The sequence below is a fragment of the Lupinus angustifolius genome, chromosome LG17, assembly GCF_001865875.1.
Source record: "Lupinus angustifolius cultivar Tanjil chromosome LG17, LupAngTanjil_v1.0, whole genome shotgun sequence".
In the NCBI taxonomy this organism is placed as follows: domain Eukaryota; kingdom Viridiplantae; phylum Streptophyta; class Magnoliopsida; order Fabales; family Fabaceae; genus Lupinus; species Lupinus angustifolius.
In genome coordinates, this window is record NC_032025.1 from 5,061,979 (window position 1) to 5,083,475 (window position 21,497).

General features: G+C 31.5%; 2 protein-coding genes across 4 annotated transcripts in view; both read left to right on the forward strand.

Moving 5' to 3' along the window:
• LOC109330471 (spermidine synthase 1) overlaps positions 1-5,517 on the forward strand; it is a 10,304-nt gene extending 4,787 nt beyond the window's left edge. Inside the window, exons 5-10 of one of the 3 annotated variants that reach the window (XM_019564660.1) lie at positions 4,390-4,462; positions 4,557-4,628; positions 4,730-4,925; positions 5,076-5,202; positions 5,305-5,382; positions 5,414-5,517. In XM_019564660.1, the coding sequence (XP_019420205.1) occupies positions 4,390-4,462; positions 4,557-4,628; positions 4,730-4,925; positions 5,076-5,202; positions 5,305-5,370 (534 nt within the window). In that variant the 3' untranslated portion in view covers positions 5,371-5,382; positions 5,414-5,517. Of the gene's footprint in view, positions 1-4,389; positions 4,463-4,516; positions 4,629-4,729; positions 4,926-5,075; positions 5,203-5,304 lie in introns of all 3 variants that reach the window. The other 2 variants (XM_019564659.1, XM_019564661.1) reach the window with 2 other exon arrangements.
• Positions 8,774-14,673, forward strand: LOC109330457 (putative potassium transporter 12). The gene is made up of 9 exons (XM_019564629.1): positions 8,774-9,234; positions 10,414-10,642; positions 10,747-10,995; positions 11,172-11,222; positions 11,552-11,812; positions 12,455-12,507; positions 12,625-12,739; positions 12,873-13,127; positions 13,480-14,673. The coding sequence occupies exons 1-9, from the start codon at positions 8,980-8,982 to the stop codon at positions 14,526-14,528; spliced, it is 2,517 nt and encodes an 838-aa protein (XP_019420174.1). The 5' UTR covers positions 8,774-8,979; the 3' UTR covers positions 14,529-14,673.

Below are 21,497 nucleotides of genomic sequence, written 5' to 3' on the forward strand. Positions count from 1 at the left end.
GAATTAATGCATTCATGAATCAAGCAAGTGAGAATTCGTGCAAGGCATTTAACATACACATTGATCATGGAAGCAATTACTTCATGGAAGACTCAAGTGACCGAATTAAGATCAAAGACAATGATTCTAAGACTTAGAAATTAAGGCTTTGTCATGGAAATTCAAAATATCATCTATGTGTAATTTGAAATACATAGAATTTCGGTTGGAACTAATTGGCTAACCATGAAATGGCCTATAAGTGTAATACTCACGTATTGAAAATAAAAACTAAGTTTGATTTTGAGTAAAAATTAAGGATTCTTCCTTTTGTGTGAGAGTGTTTCTTCTCCAAACTTCTTGGCTGAACCAAGATTATAATTCTTATCAAGAACCACGTTCTTGTGGCGAATATCACCCGGCTTATCAACACCTTGTGTTGTGGCGCCATCCACCCTTCAATCTTCACCATCTTCTTTTATCCAACACATTTCCATTCGGCCTAAACATTCACCATCAAAAGAACCACTCAAACCGTGGGTTCATTGCACCAAACAAGATAGATTGTTGAAGAAAAGGATCTCCTGAAGAGGTTCTCATCAGAACCTTAGAGGAGTGGTTGGAAATTACCATTCTGTTTTTGTAGTATAGTCTGCCCTTGATGAGATGAAATCCAACATGTGTGTTTGGGTCCTGCATCAAGTCTTGCATGATTTTCTTTAATTTAGGATCCTGCAAAACTTCTTCTATATCCTCCCACATAATGCACTGGATTGAGAGCATCAGCAACTTTATTCTCAGTTCCTGGTTTGTATTTGATCTCAAAATCATATCCAAGTAACTTTGCCATCCATTTTTGTTGACCTTCATTGATTATATTTTGTTCTGTCATATATCTAAGGCTTTTTTTATCATAATGTACCTTAAAATGCCTACCTAGAAGGTAGTGGCGCCATTTTTTTACTGCAAAGACAATGGCCATTAATTCCTTCTCATATATGGATTTCCGCTGTGCAGTTTCTGATAGTGCTTGGCTCATGTATGCTAGGGGCTTTCCATCTTGCATGAGAACAGCCTTTATGCCACTTCCCGATGCGTCTGTTTCAATCACAAACTCCTTTTTAAAATCCGGAACAGCCAAAATAGAAATTTGAGTCATGGCTTCCTTCAAATTGTCAAAAGCATGTTAGCTTCCTCACTCTAAAGAAAAGCATCTTTCTTTAAAAGTTGAGTGAGGGGTCCAACAATCTTCCCATAATTTTTAACGAACTTTCTGTGATATCCTGTAAGGCCAAGGAAACCTCTAAGCCCTTTTATCTCTTTTGGAGGAGGCCAATCCACTATGGTCTTGATTTTCATGGGGTTTGCAGCCACCCCATTTCCAGTAATAACATGGCCTAAATATTCAATGCTAGTGTGACCAAAAGCACACTTCTTCCTATTGGCATAATGTTTGTTTTCTTTGAGTAATTTCAGCACCTCCCTCAAATGAAACCTATGCAACTCTTCATTCTCACTATAAACAAGGATATCATCAAAGAATACAAGAAGAAATTTTCTGAGATAAGGTCTTAGCACCTTATTCATAAGTGCTTGGAAGGTGGATGGTGCATTGGTTAAACCAAAAGGCATCACTAAATATTCATAGTGACCCTTATGGGTTCTAAAAGCAGTTTTAGGTATGTCTTCCTCTCTCATTCAGATTTGGTTGTACCCGGACTTGAGATCAAGCTTGGAAAAAACTTTTGATGTGCCCAATTCGTCCAAAAGCTCTTCTATTACAGGTATGGGAAATTTATCTGGTACCGTGAACTTGTTTAGTGCCCGATAATCCACACAAAATCTCCACCCCTAATCCTTCTTCTTCACAAGAATAACCGGGTTGCTATAGGGACTAGTGCTAGGCTTGATGATCCCTGCTTGAAGCATCTCCTTTATCAACTTCTCAATTTCATTTTTCTGATAATAAGGACACTTATAGGGTATAATATTTGGAATTATTGCTCCTTCTTTAAGGATTATAGCATGGTCTTGAGGTCTCTTTGGGGGCAGCCCTTGAGGTTCCTGAAAAAACAATAGGAAATTCAGCTATAACATCCTCCATCTGGAAATTACTTCCTACGTCCCGTTCTGATTCCCCTCCCCCATTCTCATAAGCTAAGAAATACCCTTTTCCTTCATTTTGTAAAGCTTTTCTCATGGCCTTCCAAGAGGCTTGATTTTTGCATAAGGAAGGATCTCCTCTCAATGTGAAGGTTTGTCCATCTTTCTCCCATTTGATGGCCAGATTTATGAAATTGGCTTCTATGTCACCCAGGCTTGCAAGCTAGTCCATGTCAAGTACCACCTCGGTTTCACCTAGCCCCAAAATGAAAAAGTGTTGTTCCACCTCAATTCCCTGAATTTGTAACTTTACATTTTTGCAAACTCCCTTATTCCTTTCAATACTCCCATTCCCACCTCCATTGAGTATGTTGGAGTGTCTTCCATTTCAAGTTGTAATTCCTCCACTAAACTTCTTGAGATGAAGTTACTGGTTGCACCACAATCAACCAGAACTAATACATTCCCTCCATCAAGTTTCCCCATACCTTTAAGGATTGATTGGAAGTCAATCCTTCTCTGCTTTGGAGGGATAGTTGCAGAGTTTTTCCTTCCATGACCATTTCTCCTAAATTTTCCTCTTCAAAGAAGTCTAGGGATTCTTCCTCATCCTCATTAGGGTTTCCTTCTACCAACATGAGACTGTAATTTCTCATTTTACACACATGTTCACGCCCCCATTTCTGTCCGCATTTGAAGCACAGTCCCTTCCTACTTCTGTCCTGTAATTCAGCCTGGGAAAGTCTCCTTCCCCAACTTCCCTTTACATTGTCACATTCCTTCCCGGTGGTCAATGCTTATGTGTTTGCATCTGCGTTGATATTTCCAAAACTCTTTCCTTTACTAGGGTCTGTAGCAGTCACAAATTTTCCATAAGAATTACCCTTATCTATGTACCCCCTCTTCTCTTCTGTCCATCCCCTTCCCCTTCGAGCAGCAAAAATTTTCTCCTCCAACAATAGTGCCTTGTCCATCAATTCTGTCAAGGATTCAGTGGGAAATAACTTCAGTTTACTTCTTACCTCTTCCTTGAGCCCATTTAGGAACACCCCCTTTAACATTGCTCTATCTGTACCCCTTAATGGGACAGCCACCAACTCAAATTGCTCCCGATACTCCATAACACTGCTAGTTTGTCGAATACTCAGCAAAGGGCCAAAAGGATTTTGAAATAAACCTCGTTGGGATCTCCTGATCACCGCCTCCTTGAAACTGATCCAATTTTTTTCCACTGTTTGCTCATCCCACCATTGAAACCAGTTTAAGGCTCTATTCTCCATAGCTACAACAATGATCTCCATTTTCTCTTCCTCATCAACGTGATTCAGTGAGAAGTATCGCTCCCCCCTCCCAATCCAACCATAAGCATCGTTCCCATTGAAGATAGGCATCTCCACCTTGCGTCCAGTGAGGATTCTCCTATGATACATGGCTTCATGAGCAGATTTGGAAGAGTTGTGTGAATGAGTAGACCGTGATCTTGAATCCTTATATTCATCCCTCCTTGGTGTTCGTCCTCTGTTCCTCCTTCGGTTCTGGGTTTCCAATAGTTGACGAAGTTCACTGAATTGTAGTTGGTTTTCAGCGCGCAATTCTTGTACACAACGTTCCAAGTTATCCACACGTTGATCCATTTGTGCGCAAGTAATTACCATAAGCTCCCAAGATCGGGAGCTCTGATACCAAAGATGATGGGTACCAGAAATAGAATATTAATAGAACAAGAAAAACAGAAGAATATAGGTTTATATGCTGAAATTCTGTAACTCATAATCAGCTTGAAGGAAAGAAAATTACAGAGATAATATATATATAGACTAATGACAAACAGTGAAATTGCCAAATCCTCCTAACTCCCCGTCCCACTAATTCCCCCTCTACCCTGTCTCCATTCTCAGGATATAATCTCATTCATAACTGCTTAGTTAGTTATTTCCATAGTGGGAAGTTATGCTATTCCCCACTCTGCCCCTCCTTTCATAAACTCTAGTGAACCTGAGTCTTTCACTATAGTTCTATCTATTGGGCCTAATTAAGGGGTCTCTATCAGACAGATGCATGAGACTCCCACATATTGGGGTGTGAGAAGGGTAAATATATGATCTCAATCAGAGAGGTTGTTTCCAAGATTTGAACCCTTAAACTATTGGTCACTAAGCAGTTAGCAGCAATCTTACCGTTGTGTTGAGGCCCACCCTCAACCAAAAAATTATTTTTTCAACAATTTCTAGTGTAACAACATATGTTCAGTGTCAATTTTTTGGGGGCCAAATTCGACATCAAAACTTAAGTCCTCTTTCTTTGCAGGTGTCCAAGCAATTTTTTCCTGATGTAGCAGTAGGGTATGAAGACAAACGTGTGACACTCCATATTGGTGATGGTATGATCGACTATAATTATTTTTCATTGTTTCTTAAATACTACACAACTTCAGGACGAGTTTTCTCATGATCTATTGTCTCTTACTGGTCTAGGAGTTGCATTCTTGAAGGCAGTTCCAGAAGGAACTTATGATGCAGTTATCGTGGATTCGTCTGACCCAATTGGTAGGGTATATTTGTGATGCCTGTGCCTTGTAAATTTTTGGCCTTCTCTAGTTATTTTAAAATTGTCCTATTAAAACCGAGGTTCATTTGATATCCTTAAGGTCCTGCTCAAGAGCTATTTGAAAAGCCTTTTTTTGAGTCGATTGCAAGGGCTCTTATTCCTGGAGGAGTGGTGTGTACTCAAGCAGAAAGTATATGGCTTCATATGCATATCATTGAGGATATTGTGGCAAATTGTCGCCAGATATTCAAAGGTTCTGTCAACTATGCTTGGACCACGGTTCCTACATACCCAAGGTATATTTTTCCAAATTTCTCCCCTATCTATCGATTAATGTTTTACCCTATATTTACTCTTCCGGAGAATGGTTATTTGAAACTTAAATGGTCTTAGTCATTATGGCAATTCAAAAATCGTCTCATAATAATACACCGGCTGGTTTTCAGTGGGATGATTGGTTTTATGCTTTGCTCAACCGAGGGGCCTCCAGTTGATTTCAAGCATCCGGTGAACCCCATTGACGAAAATGATAGTCAGAGTTCAGCAAGGCCACTGAAATTCTACAACTCTGAGGTGTGATTCTCCTCCAACAACCATGTTCTCCCTTTTTTCTTCGCTGAACTGCTAATTCTTATCTTAGATTTCGGTTATAACATAATCCGTTTTTCGTTCCAGCTTCATACAGCAGCTTTCTGTTTGCCATCTTTCGCTAAGAAGGCGATTGGTTCTAAAGCAAATTGACAATATTTTCCAGAGATTGAGGGACACATGTGGCATTCATCCTTAAAGGATTGTTCTATCTATCAATGAATGGTGGAATAAGTTAGAGCTTCAAGTTGACATTGAAGTGTAACTTTTATTTCATGAAAATGTGTTGTAGATAGTGGATTTTGTTGCTAGTAACTTCCCTCACAAACTTTATTACCTATGTGGAACTTTGATTACCAGTTAAGAAAACTTTTACTTAGTGCATATCATCAGCATATGATCACATTTTATCTCTTTGAAAATTGAAACTTGTTCTTATGCTTTGGGATCTATTATCTTTCATGCATTTGGCATAAGAAAAAAATGCCTCTTTTTTGTAGTGTTTAAGGCTTCAAGTTTATTCTGTTTAAAAATATTGGGACATTAATAATAAAATGTTTTTTTATAAGACTAAGATGATGTGGTGCTTGATAAGTGAAGGAAAATGAGAACAAACTCCATAAAAGTCTTACATTTGAGTCTCTTGATTTTCATCAGATTTTATATGAATAATGTTAACAAGTACAAGAAATGGAAAAATTATTTATATAAAAATGTGAAGTTTAATGGGAGTGTACTTGCTATTGTTATAAGGTCAAAAAAATATTTAATTATTAAATTTTTAACTTAAATAAAATAATTTATCTAAACTAGAGCAAGTGTCACGTAAAGAACACTTTTGGTATAATAGATACTAGTGTGTACAAGCACTTTGTGCCTGCCAGCGAATATTGTGTGATACTATATATTCAATTTTATATGTTATATTTTTTTTTGTTTATGATAATGTTTAATTTAAAATGAGATATGTGATTAATTAATGTGTTGGTGGTAGTTGCTTAGGATTATATAGTTTTTTTGTAAAAATTAAATAATATTAAGGACAATATAGGAAATGAAAATTACACAATATGAAAAAAATGATTTCAAGTTTTTGCTTTAGATATCCCAAGTTTAATATATGATACCCTTATAATATTAACATAAGTCTATTAAAAAGCTAATGGAAATTTGAACTGAGTCTGATATTAATGTTCTTTTTAATGATTTTACTTATTTTGACAACATTTTATTATTAATATTTATTGATTTATTATTTCTCTTTTTTGGTGTTTGATGGAGGAACGATTATAGAAGAGAAAATGATTTAGGTGATGATTTTAAAACAGATTGGAAAGAAAATCATAAGACAAAAAATATAATACAATAAAAAGGGAAGCAAATAATTGATAGTAATTTTAAGGGAGAATTCGCAATTAATCATATAAATTGATAATGTTACAGTAAAAATGAACCAAATAATTGATAACTTTATCATTTTGTTAGAATACAAAAAAGGAATGAAGTAATCATTTCATTACGTAATTACAACTAATAAATATATTTTATTACGTTAGGAGTTATAATAACGTTAATTCAATTATTTGAATTTGATGTTTATTTTGTTGTGTGCAGTCAAACCTCAATTGTCTATGTTGAGATTTTTAATCAAATAATAATGAATTATAAAAAAACGTAATTTATAATTTTTTACGGAAAAGAATTGCATTCAATCATGTAATTGAAAATATAATGCGTAATGAATACATTTTTTATTTTTCTTCCTATATTTATAATGTTTTTACCTACTTGACAAGATTTTATTATTAATATCTAATTTTTTATTATTTCTCTTTTGTATTGATTGATGTTTGATGGAGTAATAATAATAGAAGAGAAAATGATTCATGTGATGTTTTCAAAAAACAAATAGAGAGAAAATCATAATGCAAAAAAACGTAATACAATAAAAAATGAAAGAAATAATTGTTACATTTTTAAGATAAAGAATTCCATTTGATCATGTGAATTGATAACATTATAGTAAAAAGGAATAAAAAATATTTGATATCATTTTAAGGGGGGAAATTGGACTCAATCATGTAAATTGATAATACTTTTAAAATAAATTGTTACATATATTTAACATTTAAATTTCAAATACATAATTAATATATATTCTATTTGACGTTTTAAAATATATATTTTAAGTTTTATAACAATTCTGGAAAAAGATTTCTCATCCATAAATATATCAAATATCCATACTTTGTGAATAGTCTTTCATATGATGATTAGTGAGTATATTACGTCTATTGGTTAAACATTGATCATTAAATTGTTTATATCATTACTCTAACTTTGATGGTTCTCAATCTTGAATATTCAATTATTAGTTGAAGGATTATTCACGATTTAATTTTTCATAGTTAAGTTTTTCACGAACTCAGGAGTAAAACTTATATGACATTTTTCCACAGAGAATAATATATCTCCTCATAGATAACTTATCTTCTCTAGCCAATAAAAATGTGATATGTGTACTATTTTATTTATTTTAAAAAATATTTTTATAGAGAATGATGAAACATAACATATATCATGATTTAACTGGTAAGAAGATATAATTTATCTCTTTATATCAAGAGATACTACATTCCCATTTTGTCTACCTTTTTCGTAACCTCTACATTTTTTCCACATGTAATTTTTGCATACATCTAATAACCTAATACATGTTTAGTTTTTCTTAATTGTAATAGTGTGGTCGCCATCGCCGATAACTATCACAAGATGCTTTAAGAAAATGGCACACCAATTTTATCATTAATAATAATGAGATTCAACATAAAAATTTGACTCATACCAACATAGGGATATACTACTACCTATTTTAAAAAAAAGTAGAAACTTTATATGAAAAAATGATATTTGGATAAGTATTGACATAACTCATTAATAAAAAATAAGTGCTTTTAATTTAATGATATTGGGACAAATCTTTAATAACCTTTTTCTAGTAGGGAAATATTTAATGTGTTATTAAAATAACAAGATATATTTATTGTGAATAAGTTTAACATGTATGAGGGTAAGAGTTTTTATAAATGGAGAAAAATGCATATATTTATATTGTATGAGTTATATATTGTTTTTATTCATATTTAATTATTATTGACTTTTAATAAAAAATAATTTAAATTAATGATAAGTAGTATAATAACTTGAAATGAAATTTTACATCAATGCATAAATATTATTATTAATTTGTTATTCATATTTAGCTATTATTTAATTTTAAATAAATATAATTGATACACATGATAACCTAAAAGTAATGCGCATAAATATTAAAGTACCAAAACATGTATATAACCGTGAATTGTTATGCTGTCTAAAATTATTACTTACATATAAAATAAAAAAATTATTGATTTAATAATATAAAACTTTACTAAATTAAAAAAAATTAAAAAAAGTATAATATTTGATTTTTAAGAGAGATAATTGTTCTCTGAAGGGTAGAGCAAAATATTATGGTATTTATTTTCTGCAGCAAATTCATTTGGACAAGCAACTCCTATGATTGTCTTGTCTTGTCTTGTTTTGCGCCAGTAATATGTTTTAACTTTTAACCACCAACACCTTAAACTTCTTTATTCAATCCTCCTATGATTGCTAAAAGGGTTGAACTTTGTCTCTGAAAAGGTAACCCCATTTACATTTGCTGACAAAGTTTCAAACTTTCATAAGCTTGTGACACTGACACACTTCACAAGAGCAATGGAAAATGGTGGGATTGAAGAGTGCAGTGTGAAGTTGTTGGATAGTTTTTGCAATTATGGGAGCAGTGAGTCAAGGTGGGTTGATGGCAGTGAAGTTGATTCAATGGAGCATGAGCCTCCTCCATCACGGTCTAATGAAGGTAGAGAAGGATATGACTCACTCAGGAGGAGGCTTGTGAAGAAGCCCAAGAGGGTTGATTCATTTGATGTTGAAGCCATGGAGATTTCTAGAACTCAGGACCACCACTCCAAGGTAAAATTATATCCTGTGTTACCATCATTTTATTCCAAGCAATATGATTTAGCATTTTGAGCATAGTCACAGAATTCGATCATACCCCTGCGTACCACAAGCCAGTTCGCGAGAACTGATTCGCGGTTCTTCTGCATTCAGAAATGTGGTGGGTTGCGAACTAGTATGATAAGGTATGACTCAGAAGAAACAGAACACATAGAAGAGAACAAAAGGAGGTGGCTAATAAGAAATGATAGCTGTTTAGAAGTGGGGAAAAAAGAAATATGTCATTTAAAAATATGGGCTTTATTTAAGTTGCTTATATAAAATAAGTATTTTTAGTTAGATATATGTCATTTAAATTTTAAAATGTTGTTTTAAATATATTTAGTTTAATCTATATAATTATTCACAAAAACATAAATAAGTTTAAAAAATTAAAGTGTACCCACTAAAATCTAAAAAAAATATACCAACTTAATAAACCCCAGCATACCCTATATTTCATAGGACAGTGTATTGCGTATCACGTATCATGTATCCGTACCGAAGAGAGTATTATGTTACTATGATTTTGAGGATCCCTTTTGATCTGTTTTTTGTTGTTTAGTTTGCTGTGTGAATGTTTTCATTGTAGGACAAGACAACATCTGTTTTCTCACAAAGGGAGCTACAATCTGTGCCATGGATTCTGTGGTCAACTTATTTAAATATCCAATAGTTATTAATAACGAGATATGTTTGATAAATAATGTTTCTTGGCAAATTGGAATCCATGGTATCTGGTTGTGTCTCATTTTGATGTATTTTTAAGGACTAACTTGGTAACAAAAAATGTGACTTTGAAGGAGGGATTGAGTGTTGCATATATATTCCGAAGGTTAATTTGGTGTATAAATGGAGGACCAATGTGATGGTGAACATATCAATAAATGACCAATTTGTACATTCACTTTACGTACCACATGCCGAATTCGTCATAAAGGGAGTTTTATAATAATAATGTAAAAATTAACGAATCACAAGAGTATCACGCACTGAAACGGGTACTGTGTACCATGTAACTAGGATTTGCACATCCTCGCTTAACCATTTTCAATAGACACTGAACAGTACTAACTTCCACTTTTTTTATTTAATAGTGCTCATAAAGATTCATCTTATTCATTTTAATCCATAGTACTTAATGTGAATCAGGATGCTTCCCTTTTGCCTACTCTTGCATTAGCATTTCAGACTCTTGGTGTGGTATATGGTGACATGGGAACAAGTCCTCTCTATGTTTTCGCTGATGTCTTCAGTAAGGTTCCAATTGAATCAGATGTTGATATCTTGGGGGCATTATCATTGGTGATGTACACAATAACACTTATTCCATTAGCAAAGTATGTTTTTATAGTCCTCAAAGCAAATGACAATGGAGAAGGTAAGAGATTCTCTTTCCCACTAAAAGTTATCTTATATGGTTCATTTAAGACAATAAGACATATTGTAAGTCCCAATTTTTATACATTAATGCTTCAACTGTAGGAGGAACGTTTGCACTATACTCCTTGATTTGCCGATTCGCAAATGTGGGTCTGCTTCCAAATCGTCAACAAGCTGATGAGCATATCTCTAGTTTTAGGCTTAAAGTCCCCAGTTTAGAGATGAAAAGGGCTTTAAAAATAAAGGACACTTTGGAAAAGAATAAGTCTTTGAAAACACTTTTGTTGCTGTTGGTTCTGCTGGGAACTTCCATGGTTATTGGAGATGGTATTCTAACCCCAGCAATGTCAGGTACATCAACTTACAATTTTTAATAAGTCCTGTTGACACTTGGTAAGCACAAAGGTTTTGTTGAATTGAATGAACTGCAGCGTACTTCTACCGTCCCGGTAGATAAGAAATCATACTCCATCCTACTTGAAATTTTTATTGTTTGTTTGTATAACAATGATGCTTCTTTGCTGCAGTGCTATCTGCTGTAAGTGGGCTTCAGGGCGAAATAGAAAGTTTTGGTACAGGTGGGTGTACTTTCCTTTCCTTTCCACAAATTTTACCCTTTTTTCCTGTTTGAAAGAAGAAATAGTATGCATATAATAGAAGTAGTACGAAAGTTATTGTGGATGCTTCTTTCTTGCTTTTCGGAAGATTTACCTTACTGATTGAAGGGTAAATATGACTTCATAAGATTTAGTTTTACAACTCTGTAGTTTACTCCAAATAAGATGATTGCAAGATATTAATCCTATAATTTCCGGAAGCAAATGTCCATGAGATCTGAGTCTCTGCTAGAATGATGGTGCACAAATGAGCTTAAATTCTTTTCTTTTTATACGTTTCTTACTTGCAGAGGAAGTGGTTATTATTTCAATTGTAGTCCTGGTGGCATTGTTCAGCATCCAACAGTTTGGTACCGGTAAAGTGGGTTTCATGTTTTCCCCTATACTTGCTCTGTGGTTCTTTTCTCTGGGTTCCATTGGAGCTTATAATATGGTTAAGCATGACATCACTGTTCTGAGAGCAATCAATCCAGCTTATATTTATTATTTCTTTAAGAAGAACGGGAAACATGCTTGGTCAGCTCTTGGTGGTTGTGTTCTGTGTATTACAGGTAAATCATTTTATCACCTTCATGGGTTCAAACCACGAGCATTGCAGTTTTTTGGGCATATTTCTTATACATTTTTACTTGTGAACATAAATTTGAACTTTCTTTCTTATCCTAGGGAACACGACATTTGCTGCTTCACTCATCTCATTAGTCTTTTTGCAGTGTTGTTCGGATTTGTTGTTAATGTCTTAGAATTGTTCTTGAAGTTGTAGATGTGATCATAGGTATAATATGTTAATGACATTCTATGAGGATAATCACTGGTATACAGGACACAAGTAAAACTAATTGAAATCAACATAGGATCCTCACACACCTACACAAGTAGAAGAAAAGTATGGCTATCATGTTGATTTTACCTAGTTTATAGCAAACATTTATGAGGCTTTGTTCTTTGAAGATAATTTGCTCAATATCAAAATTAGAATTTCTGTTGTTTCTTTCTGCATGCTTTTTTATGTAACACCAAACCATATATGCTAGAAAACATCATAAACACATGATTTAGAAGTTATTTTAATCTCTTATAAAGTAGATAATGCATGTTTGTCCATCTAAATGAGAAATTTGTGATACATAGAACTATCACTTTAGGAAAAGGAATCAGCAACTTACACAACTTGCTTGTATATTCCTCTGCAGGTGCAGAAGCAATGTTTGCTGATCTGGGTCATTTTTCTGTGCAAGCAATTCAGGTTTGTGAAACCTCAAAGTGTTTCTTTTTGAAGAGTAAACAATGAGTTTACTTTACCAAGTCTTCAATATTTTTTTTAATTTGGTTCAACTGTTTTGTATATTAATTGATTATACAGATTGCCTTCACTTGTGTGGTATTTCCTTGTCTCCTCCTTGCTTATATGGGCCAAGCTGCTTATTTGATGAAGAACCCGGCTTCTTACGTAAATATATTCTACGATTCTGTTCCAGGTGATATTTGCTGACATAATGACTGCTTGTATCTGTATATACGAGTCACTCTCCTTAATACTATAATTATGATATATTCATTCTGTATAGTAATCGAAGTCGTTACTTTCTATTTGTGCTTTGTGTAAAACAGATAGTCTCTTCTGGCCAGTGTTTGTGATAGCAACACTTGCTGCTATGATTGCTAGCCAAGCAATGATATCTGCTACCTTTTCATGCATAAAGCAATCTATGGCTTTGGGATGCTTTCCCAGGATCAAGATAATTCACACCTCAAGAAAGTTCATTGGTCAAATTTACATCCCAGTCATTAATTGGTTTCTGATGGTCATGTGCATAATTATCGTTGCCATCTTCCAACACACTACTGATATTGCAAATGCATATGGTAATATGTCCCCTATCTCCATTTTCTAGGACTATTCTTTTTCCCTTTTGGTTTTAAGGTGACATAATTTTTTTTCTCCTTTTCTTATTCATATTGTACTTATGGTCCATTTCTATTCAATTCTCAATTGTATGCTTTATGTGTTGAAATAAATTCAAAGCACTGACCTTGGATCCTTCATGATCGTAGTGTTTCTGGTATTAACGTCTGTTTTTACGTAATTGATGGTGCTCAAGATTTAAGACTTATACTTTATGGCTTGAATCCATAGAATGCAATAAACAACTGGAAGGGTCCTTGTTCTGAAGACCATTTGTGGTATATTTGTACTGATGTGATTCATATTTTGCAGGCATTGCTGAAGTTGTTGTCATGTTGGTTAGTACATCTTTGGTGACACTTGTAATGGTTTTAATTTGGCAGACCAATTTTTTTTTGGCATTCTGTTTCCTACTCGTATTCGGATCGGTGGAGCTTATTTACATGTCTTCTGTACTAGCAAAAATAGCTGAGGGTGGCTGGCTTCCACTTGCCTTTGCTACCTTCTTCCTTTCTGTGATGTACACATGGAACTACGGGAGCGTATTGAAGTACCAAAGCGAAGTTAGGGAGAAGATTTCGTCGAACTTAATGCTCGACCTTGGTTCCAATCTTGGAACAGTAAGAGTGTCAGGAATAGGATTGCTATATAATGAGCTTGTCCAGGGCGTTCCCTCCATTTTCGCGCAGTTTCTGCTGACCCTTCCAGCTCTTCACTCTACCATAATTTTTGTCTGCATTAAATATGTCCCAGTCCCGGTCGTTCCTCAAGAGGAAAGGTTTCTATTCCGAAGAGTGTGCCCAAAAGATTACCATATGTTCCGCTGTGTTGCCAGGTATGGTTACAAAGATGTAAGGAAGGAAGATCACCATGCATTTGAGCAGCTTCTTATCGAAAGTCTCGATAAATTCTTGAAAAAGGAGGCTCGAGAATCTGCCTTGGAGAGCAACATTGTTGAAGACATCGACAGTGTCTCGACGAAATCCAAGTATTCCGATCTTCCTGCTGATAACGTGACCGATGAACTCAGGATTCCACTAATGCTTGGTCGAAATTCCGAAGAAACAGGAACTTCTACCTCTCGGAAACCTGCAGCAGCATTACCATCAAGTTATCTGTCATCAGATGAAGATCATAGTCTTGAATATGAGCTTTCAGCCCTTAGAGAAGCAATGGCATCAGGATGCACTTATTTGCTTGGACATGGTGATGTGAGAGCAAATAAAAACTCATTTTTCATTAAGAAATTGGTGATCAATTATTTCTATGCATTTCTGAGAAAGAACTGTAGAGGAGGCACTGCAAACATGAGAGTACCTCACACCAATATCATTCAAGTTGGTATGACATATATGGTATGATTGCCCCTACTACTTCTATATCATAATTCTGAAAATTTGTTCTTGTTGTAATAATGATTAGTGAAAATTCGTTTGCGACTTAATTTTTGAGGGTATTAAAGGGAAGAGAAAGACTTAAGACCCATGAAATGGTCTCAAGTTCCATGTTAATTTTTAAATGTGATTTATGTTCAGAATTCTTGTGTTAAATGTTAATTGAGAAGACTTAGTTCATGTGTGATTTTTTTTATTTCTCTTTTCCTTCTTTTAATCTATTTTGGCAAATAAAAATTCATAAAAGATGCATGTGGTCCATATTCTTTAATGATGAATGTCGATGATACTGAAGTTCTATGTATATTCATATTGATGTACCAAGGTATTGAAAGGTGTGTTACACCCCTTTTAGGTACGTTGTCTCATTTTTTTGTGCTGCCAGAATACATGATTGATCAAAAAATATATTTAATAATTACAATTTTAACTTAAATAAATTTTTTTCGATCAATCAAAAGTAATGACACATAGAGTGAGACAACAATGCTCCCAAAGTTTGGGTTGATAGGCCAAAATATGTATTGGGTCCTTGTTTGTGTTATTTGATTATTAAAAATGGGTTTTAATTTTGATACTAGGAAATTTCACACCCACTTACAACAGAAAAGAAAAATAATATTTTTTTGTTCTTTTGTGAGGAAATGCAAAGAATATTTTTTCCTCCATAAGCTTACTCACAAATACAGGATAAGATAAATATATTTTGGGACTTAACAAAAAAATAGTAGTTGTGAAATTTAAATTGTTGCATATGAAAATTAAAGCCATTAGTGTAGTCCAAGATTTTATGATCTGTGTTACTAAGTTGTACAAAGATCTTATTTTACATGACTTTTACCTATTTAATTTTTTTTATATCATAGTTACATGATTTATTTATCTATCATCTACCAATTCAATATATCATGCAATATATACAAAGTTATCATAAAGGGAATCTTATAACACTTATGTAGCATCAAACCATTTACCACATATCAAAACTGATATTACTTATCATGTTTATATATTCACTCTCAAATTTTGAGACATATCACTATTCAATAATCTGAGATGTTACATCAGTTTCTACGATTCATATATCGAATGGAGATGTTGTTGCTAGTTCTATTGCTGAAATGGAGACATCAAAGAAAGCTGTGACATGAGAAACCATTGACCAGCAGAAATTTAATGAACTGCTTAATGAGTAATAACCAATGACAATGTTGGAAGGGAAACAAATCTTTTATCCCAAGAAGTATATCACTTCATGTATCCCTTGTTGTTATTAAACTAAAAATATTTAATTATTAAATTTTTAACTTAAATATATTATTTCAAACTGATTCATTCTGTCGAAGTGTAGCACACTTTGTGACGGTGAGAAGAATGAAGATGATTACTTTTCTCATGATTTGCATAATATGGTTGGGCATATTGGAAGTGATGTAGGTAGGTATAGGGTTGTAGAAACAAAGCTAAGTAGATATCACTACTCACACTTCATTTGTGGATTAGTCAAACTCTTCCTTGGATAATCATTATTTACTTGAAAACAAATTGTATAGTACACTAATATAGATATTAAACGAAATAATAAAATATATTAATGTTGAATTAGATTAACAACTTGAAAACAATTTAATATCCCCAATGAATAGTGAGTAGAAATAAAGTTGGGAGTGGGAACTAGGTGTAAAGTTAATAAGGAAATTCCGTTTGAGTAAGTGGGAAAATATTTCAGTGGCTATGTCAAATGGCGTATGGTACACGGGCATAAAATATGCTTATCCAAATCACACTCACGAATGGTGCATTTTGGGTAAAGCAAATCAAATATTCTTAAACTATTATACTTTGGTTTTTATTTATTTATTTCCGTTGATAATGGTTATTTTTTAATTTAACTACGTGTACTTATTAATAATATATAGTAACTTTTCGCATATTTTGGGGGTCAGTGGCGTGCTCTTTAGGAGCTGAGTCAACCTCTCACCATTTGGTTTTCTTGCCTTCTTTTTCTTTCAAAGAGCTTTCAAGTTTTTGTCATTCTTAAAGGTGAAAATTTGATTTGTGTCATGTGTTGTAATCTTTATCGAGTACATCTTTAACATGCAGTTACATTTAATTCGAGTGTAACAAGCAGTTAAAAAAAATTAAAGTATGAGGATTTTAAATTTTGATATAAATTTATTAGATAAAGTACTTAAAATTCCATTTGGTTTCCCAAATTCTCTTCCCTTCTCTAAGGCCAATAATTTAATGACAATTTCTGTGATATAGTTGGAGTAAGAATTGTACTTACTACTGTAAGAAGAATCTTCACTATTTGTAGTTTTAATTTGTTTGACTTTCTTCTTAACTTTTTAAAAGGAACGGTGAGGGGGAATTTTATTCCTAGAGAAGCTCCTATCCATTAGTTTTTGTTACTACTCTCTTCCTTTATATGAATTATGAATTCTACACTTACACGACTACCCTTTTTCCATATAGACTTCTCACTTGTAAGCCATCTAATTTAACCTACTACAATAATATACTAATCAAATATAAATGATGTATGATATAATGATAGTTTATAAAACTTATATATTGTTAATATATATATTTTATCTCGTAACTAGTAGGAGACACGTGCATTCGTGCGAGAATATAGTTTGTAAGAATGTATATAAACAAACAAAGAATAACTTGTTAATTTAAAAGTTATTGATGATTATCTTTTATTGGTACTAACAATGGTATCTTGTCGTCTTTTTAAGTAAAAAACTAATTTCTTCTGATGTTTGTGGCTGCCCCTCTCAACAACTGTCGCTATCAGAAATTGAACTATCGATCTTGAGGATTCAGTGATGTCTTATACAAGAGATAATAAATTTGTAAATTTAAAAAAATAGCAAGATTTCTCATAAGAGGAGGACCTCCATAAAATGTTTTTAATGTCCATAATTACACAATAATATAATCAACCAACAATATATAATAATAAAACCATTATAAGATTTGTAAAAATAAACATAGTAAAAAATAAGAACTCAAATAGCTTTTTTAGGATGAGCCCGGGACACCCTGCATCCTGGACGATCATACTATCATGGGATGGAGATCTGATGTACCCATTCATGTCTCACTTGATATCTAAACTAATGAGAAAACTCTATTTATTTAAAAATAAAAATGATAAAAATAAAAATTAATATTTTAATATTATTTTATAAAATTTAATTGATTTGGGACATGGAGATAGGAAAATTATGGTAGGTGATTTTTGTACCTACTATGTTACCCCTAACCAAAGTCAGGCTCTCTTATAATTACTATTACAAATGGAAGAATTAAATAATAATTTGATTTACATAAATTTAAAAGGCTTTAGATTAATTTTTAAAAGTATAATTTTTTAATATTAGTGAAACGGTTTTGTAATGCAGAATATTAGGAACAGATAATCGGATCTAAGAAAACAATGAATAGAAGAATATATTTTATATTTTATTTTATTTTATAGATGAATTTTATACATTATAATTTCATCATTAACTATTCATTTTTTAATTATCATCAACTCTTAAAAATAAACATAAATAAATAATAAATGATGTAATAAATATGCTAAATTTTATACCGACCTTACATAATTATTACATTATGTTTTAAAGAGTATGGATTCACTTACTTCAACTTACTGCTCATCATTGTCATCAATTATAGAGAAATATGATAGTTTGAATTAATAAATAGATCTAAATCATTAAATATTCATAGAATTGATGGCTAGAATGAGTTGAAGTAAGTAGATCCTCACATATTTTAAATGCTTACACCCACAGTCATGATTGAAGTTAGAAAAACCATTTATTTTACTAACTTCTTTTTCTTTTTAAAAAAAAATTTAAGACAATAATTTAATACCTTTAAGGAACATGGAAAAATAAATGAATTAAATATTAGGTGGTGTTTCGTAAATAGTTGTAGTGTTGTTGTTCTGCATTCTATCTATTTACTATTTAACAAAAGAAAGTCCTCTATGTCACATGTTAATTGTTTAGCATAAAAAAATGTCATCTATGTCACATGTCAATTGCTCACCCAAAAATTTCCCTCCTAAAAGCTTCACTTCCTAACATACACTCTATCACACATGATCAAAGTCAACCCATACATTTGACCCTTCTTATCCTCTTGTTATTTACTCACATATATAATATTTAGCATTTAATAATTTATTAAGACTCATGGCCCACCTCTAACAATTCCTATCAATCCATCAAACACCTCAATAAACTCTATTTCATTTTTATTTCAAATCTGGTTCAGTCAAACTTTCATGATGTGCCTTTCATCTTCTCAATTGTCGTTTTGTTCGCTTCCCTTAAACGTGGTAGCATTTGTTTGATGTTCATCTCATGGATTTTATTTTCATCTCTTATTTTTTCATCATTATTACACCATATTTTTTCACTCTCAAAAGATTGTGTCCTCATTGTATTTCTTTATGTATGAAGCCTTGCTTTGTGATGTACCTACTACATTTACCAATACTTGGAGAAGTCCTTTTATTGGGTAAAAATATATTGGGGTAAGTATATTGGATACAATATTTTTCACCTTCATTTTTTCATCATTTTGAGTTTGGAAGGTATAACTCTTTCCTTTTGTTGGTTTGTGTAACTATTATACTTCCACTTTACCATAACACTTTATTTGATGTCATTTTTACCTCTAACTTTGTTTTAGTTGCATTGTTCTTACAGAGTTTCGAAAATAATTTTTCTCCTTTCCCTTCGTTGGTTTTTGTAACTATTTTACTCTATCTATTTTGTTCTTTTACTCTTGCTTTACTATTACTTATTATATTTGATATTATGTTTACTATTACTTATTATCTTTGATATTATGCCAGTGTGAGTATGCTATTCAATGAGTTTAATAAGTACCATTTTTTCCACTTTTATTGCTATGTCAATTTGGAAGGTAATGTTTACTTTTGTGGCTTTACTATTATTATTTAGTTATAAGCTTCATATCCTCTTGTGTTTTTTAACCTTTTATTACTTTTGTTTTTGTTGTGTCTCTAGGTTTCATATCCTCATAAGATTATTATTATTGTTATTATTATTATTATTATTATTATTATTATTATTATTATTATTATTATTATTATTATTATTATTATTATTATTATTATTATTATTATTATTATTATTATTATTATTATTATATTTTTGTTTCTGTTTTGTTACTTTTTGTGTTCCATTGTGTTTATTTGTTGTGTGTATTCAATGAATGTGGAAATGAGTTATGATATTACAATTAATAAGGAAATATGTTGATATTCTAACTCCCTTAAAAAACATCTGACAATGAATTGATTTCAAAATAATGATTTTAATACTAATTATTAAAAAAGATCTTAAAACGTTTGCAATTAATATTAACATATTAAGTTTCATATTATGTATGATTATGATAATTTATTGATTTGATTTATATTTTGATTAAATTATTTATGATTCGCTAATTTTAAGCAATGCTCATTATGGATATAAATTTGCATAACTGTAAATAATAAATTTGCGAAACCTTAATAATGAGGCTACAAATATATGGTCGAAACTGTATTCCTCTTTTCAATTAGTCATATAATGAGTTATGATATTACAATTAATGAAAAAATATGTTGATATTCTAACTCCCTTAAAAATAACTGACAATGAATTTATTTTAAAATAATGATTTTAATATTAATTATTAAAAAATATCTTAAAATGTTTGCAATTAATATTAACATATTAAATTTCATATTATGTATAATTGATTATGATAATTAATTGATTTGATTTATATTTTGATTAAATTATTTATGATTTGCTAATTTTAAGCAATGCTCATTATGGATATAAATTTGCATTGCTGTAAATAATAAATTTACGAAAAATTAATAATGATGCTACAAATATATAGTCAAAACTGTCTTCCTTTTTTCAATTAGTCATATAATGAGTTATGCTATTACAATTAATAAAGAAATATGTTGATATTCTAACTCCCTTAAAAAACATCTGACAATGAATTGATTTCAAAATAATGATTTTAATACTAATTATTAAAAAAGATCTTAAAACGTTTGCAATTAATATATATTATGTATAATTGATTATGATACAAATCTATTAATGTTTATCTTCTTATATACTTTAATTGATACATATATTTTTTAAATTTATTTTAAACATAATTGATCTTAACCATGCGTAAGAGTGAATTGCCCTGTGCGAATGCACGAGTAACTTACTAGTTATTAATAAAAAAATAATATTTATGTTAGAATTTTTTATCTTATCAATATGTTATTGTTTACTCTTAAAATAACATGGTGATAAATATAAAATCTTTTACATGCTTAGTTGACATGGATGATTTGATAAAATCATATCAAAATATAAATCAATCGACTTAACGTGAAGTAGAATGCATGAATCATAATTTTTTATTATTAGTGATTTAATATTATATTTATACATTAACTAATTTAATCAAGAATTATTAAAGGGATAATAATGAATACAAATATTTATATATTTATGATATAAGGTTATATAAATTTGAAAGTATTATAAAAAAACTATAAGATATATAAAGATGAGTGGAGATCCATTTACTTCAGGAGATAGTTTTTTAAAACTTAGTCTTCATCCTAACTATCAATTTTAGAGAAATTCAACGATTTAAATTAATGAATAGATCTAAACCATTAAATATCCCTAGAATTGATGGATATGATGAGAAGTAAGTTTGGAGCAAACAAATCTCATATATATAAAGATTTATATATAATTACTATATCATATATTACTTATTTATATTAACTTCTTAGAAAAATCAGTAATAATTAAAAATGAATTATAAAACTCATTTTCCTCTATAAAAGCAAGAAGTTTTCCAAAAGCC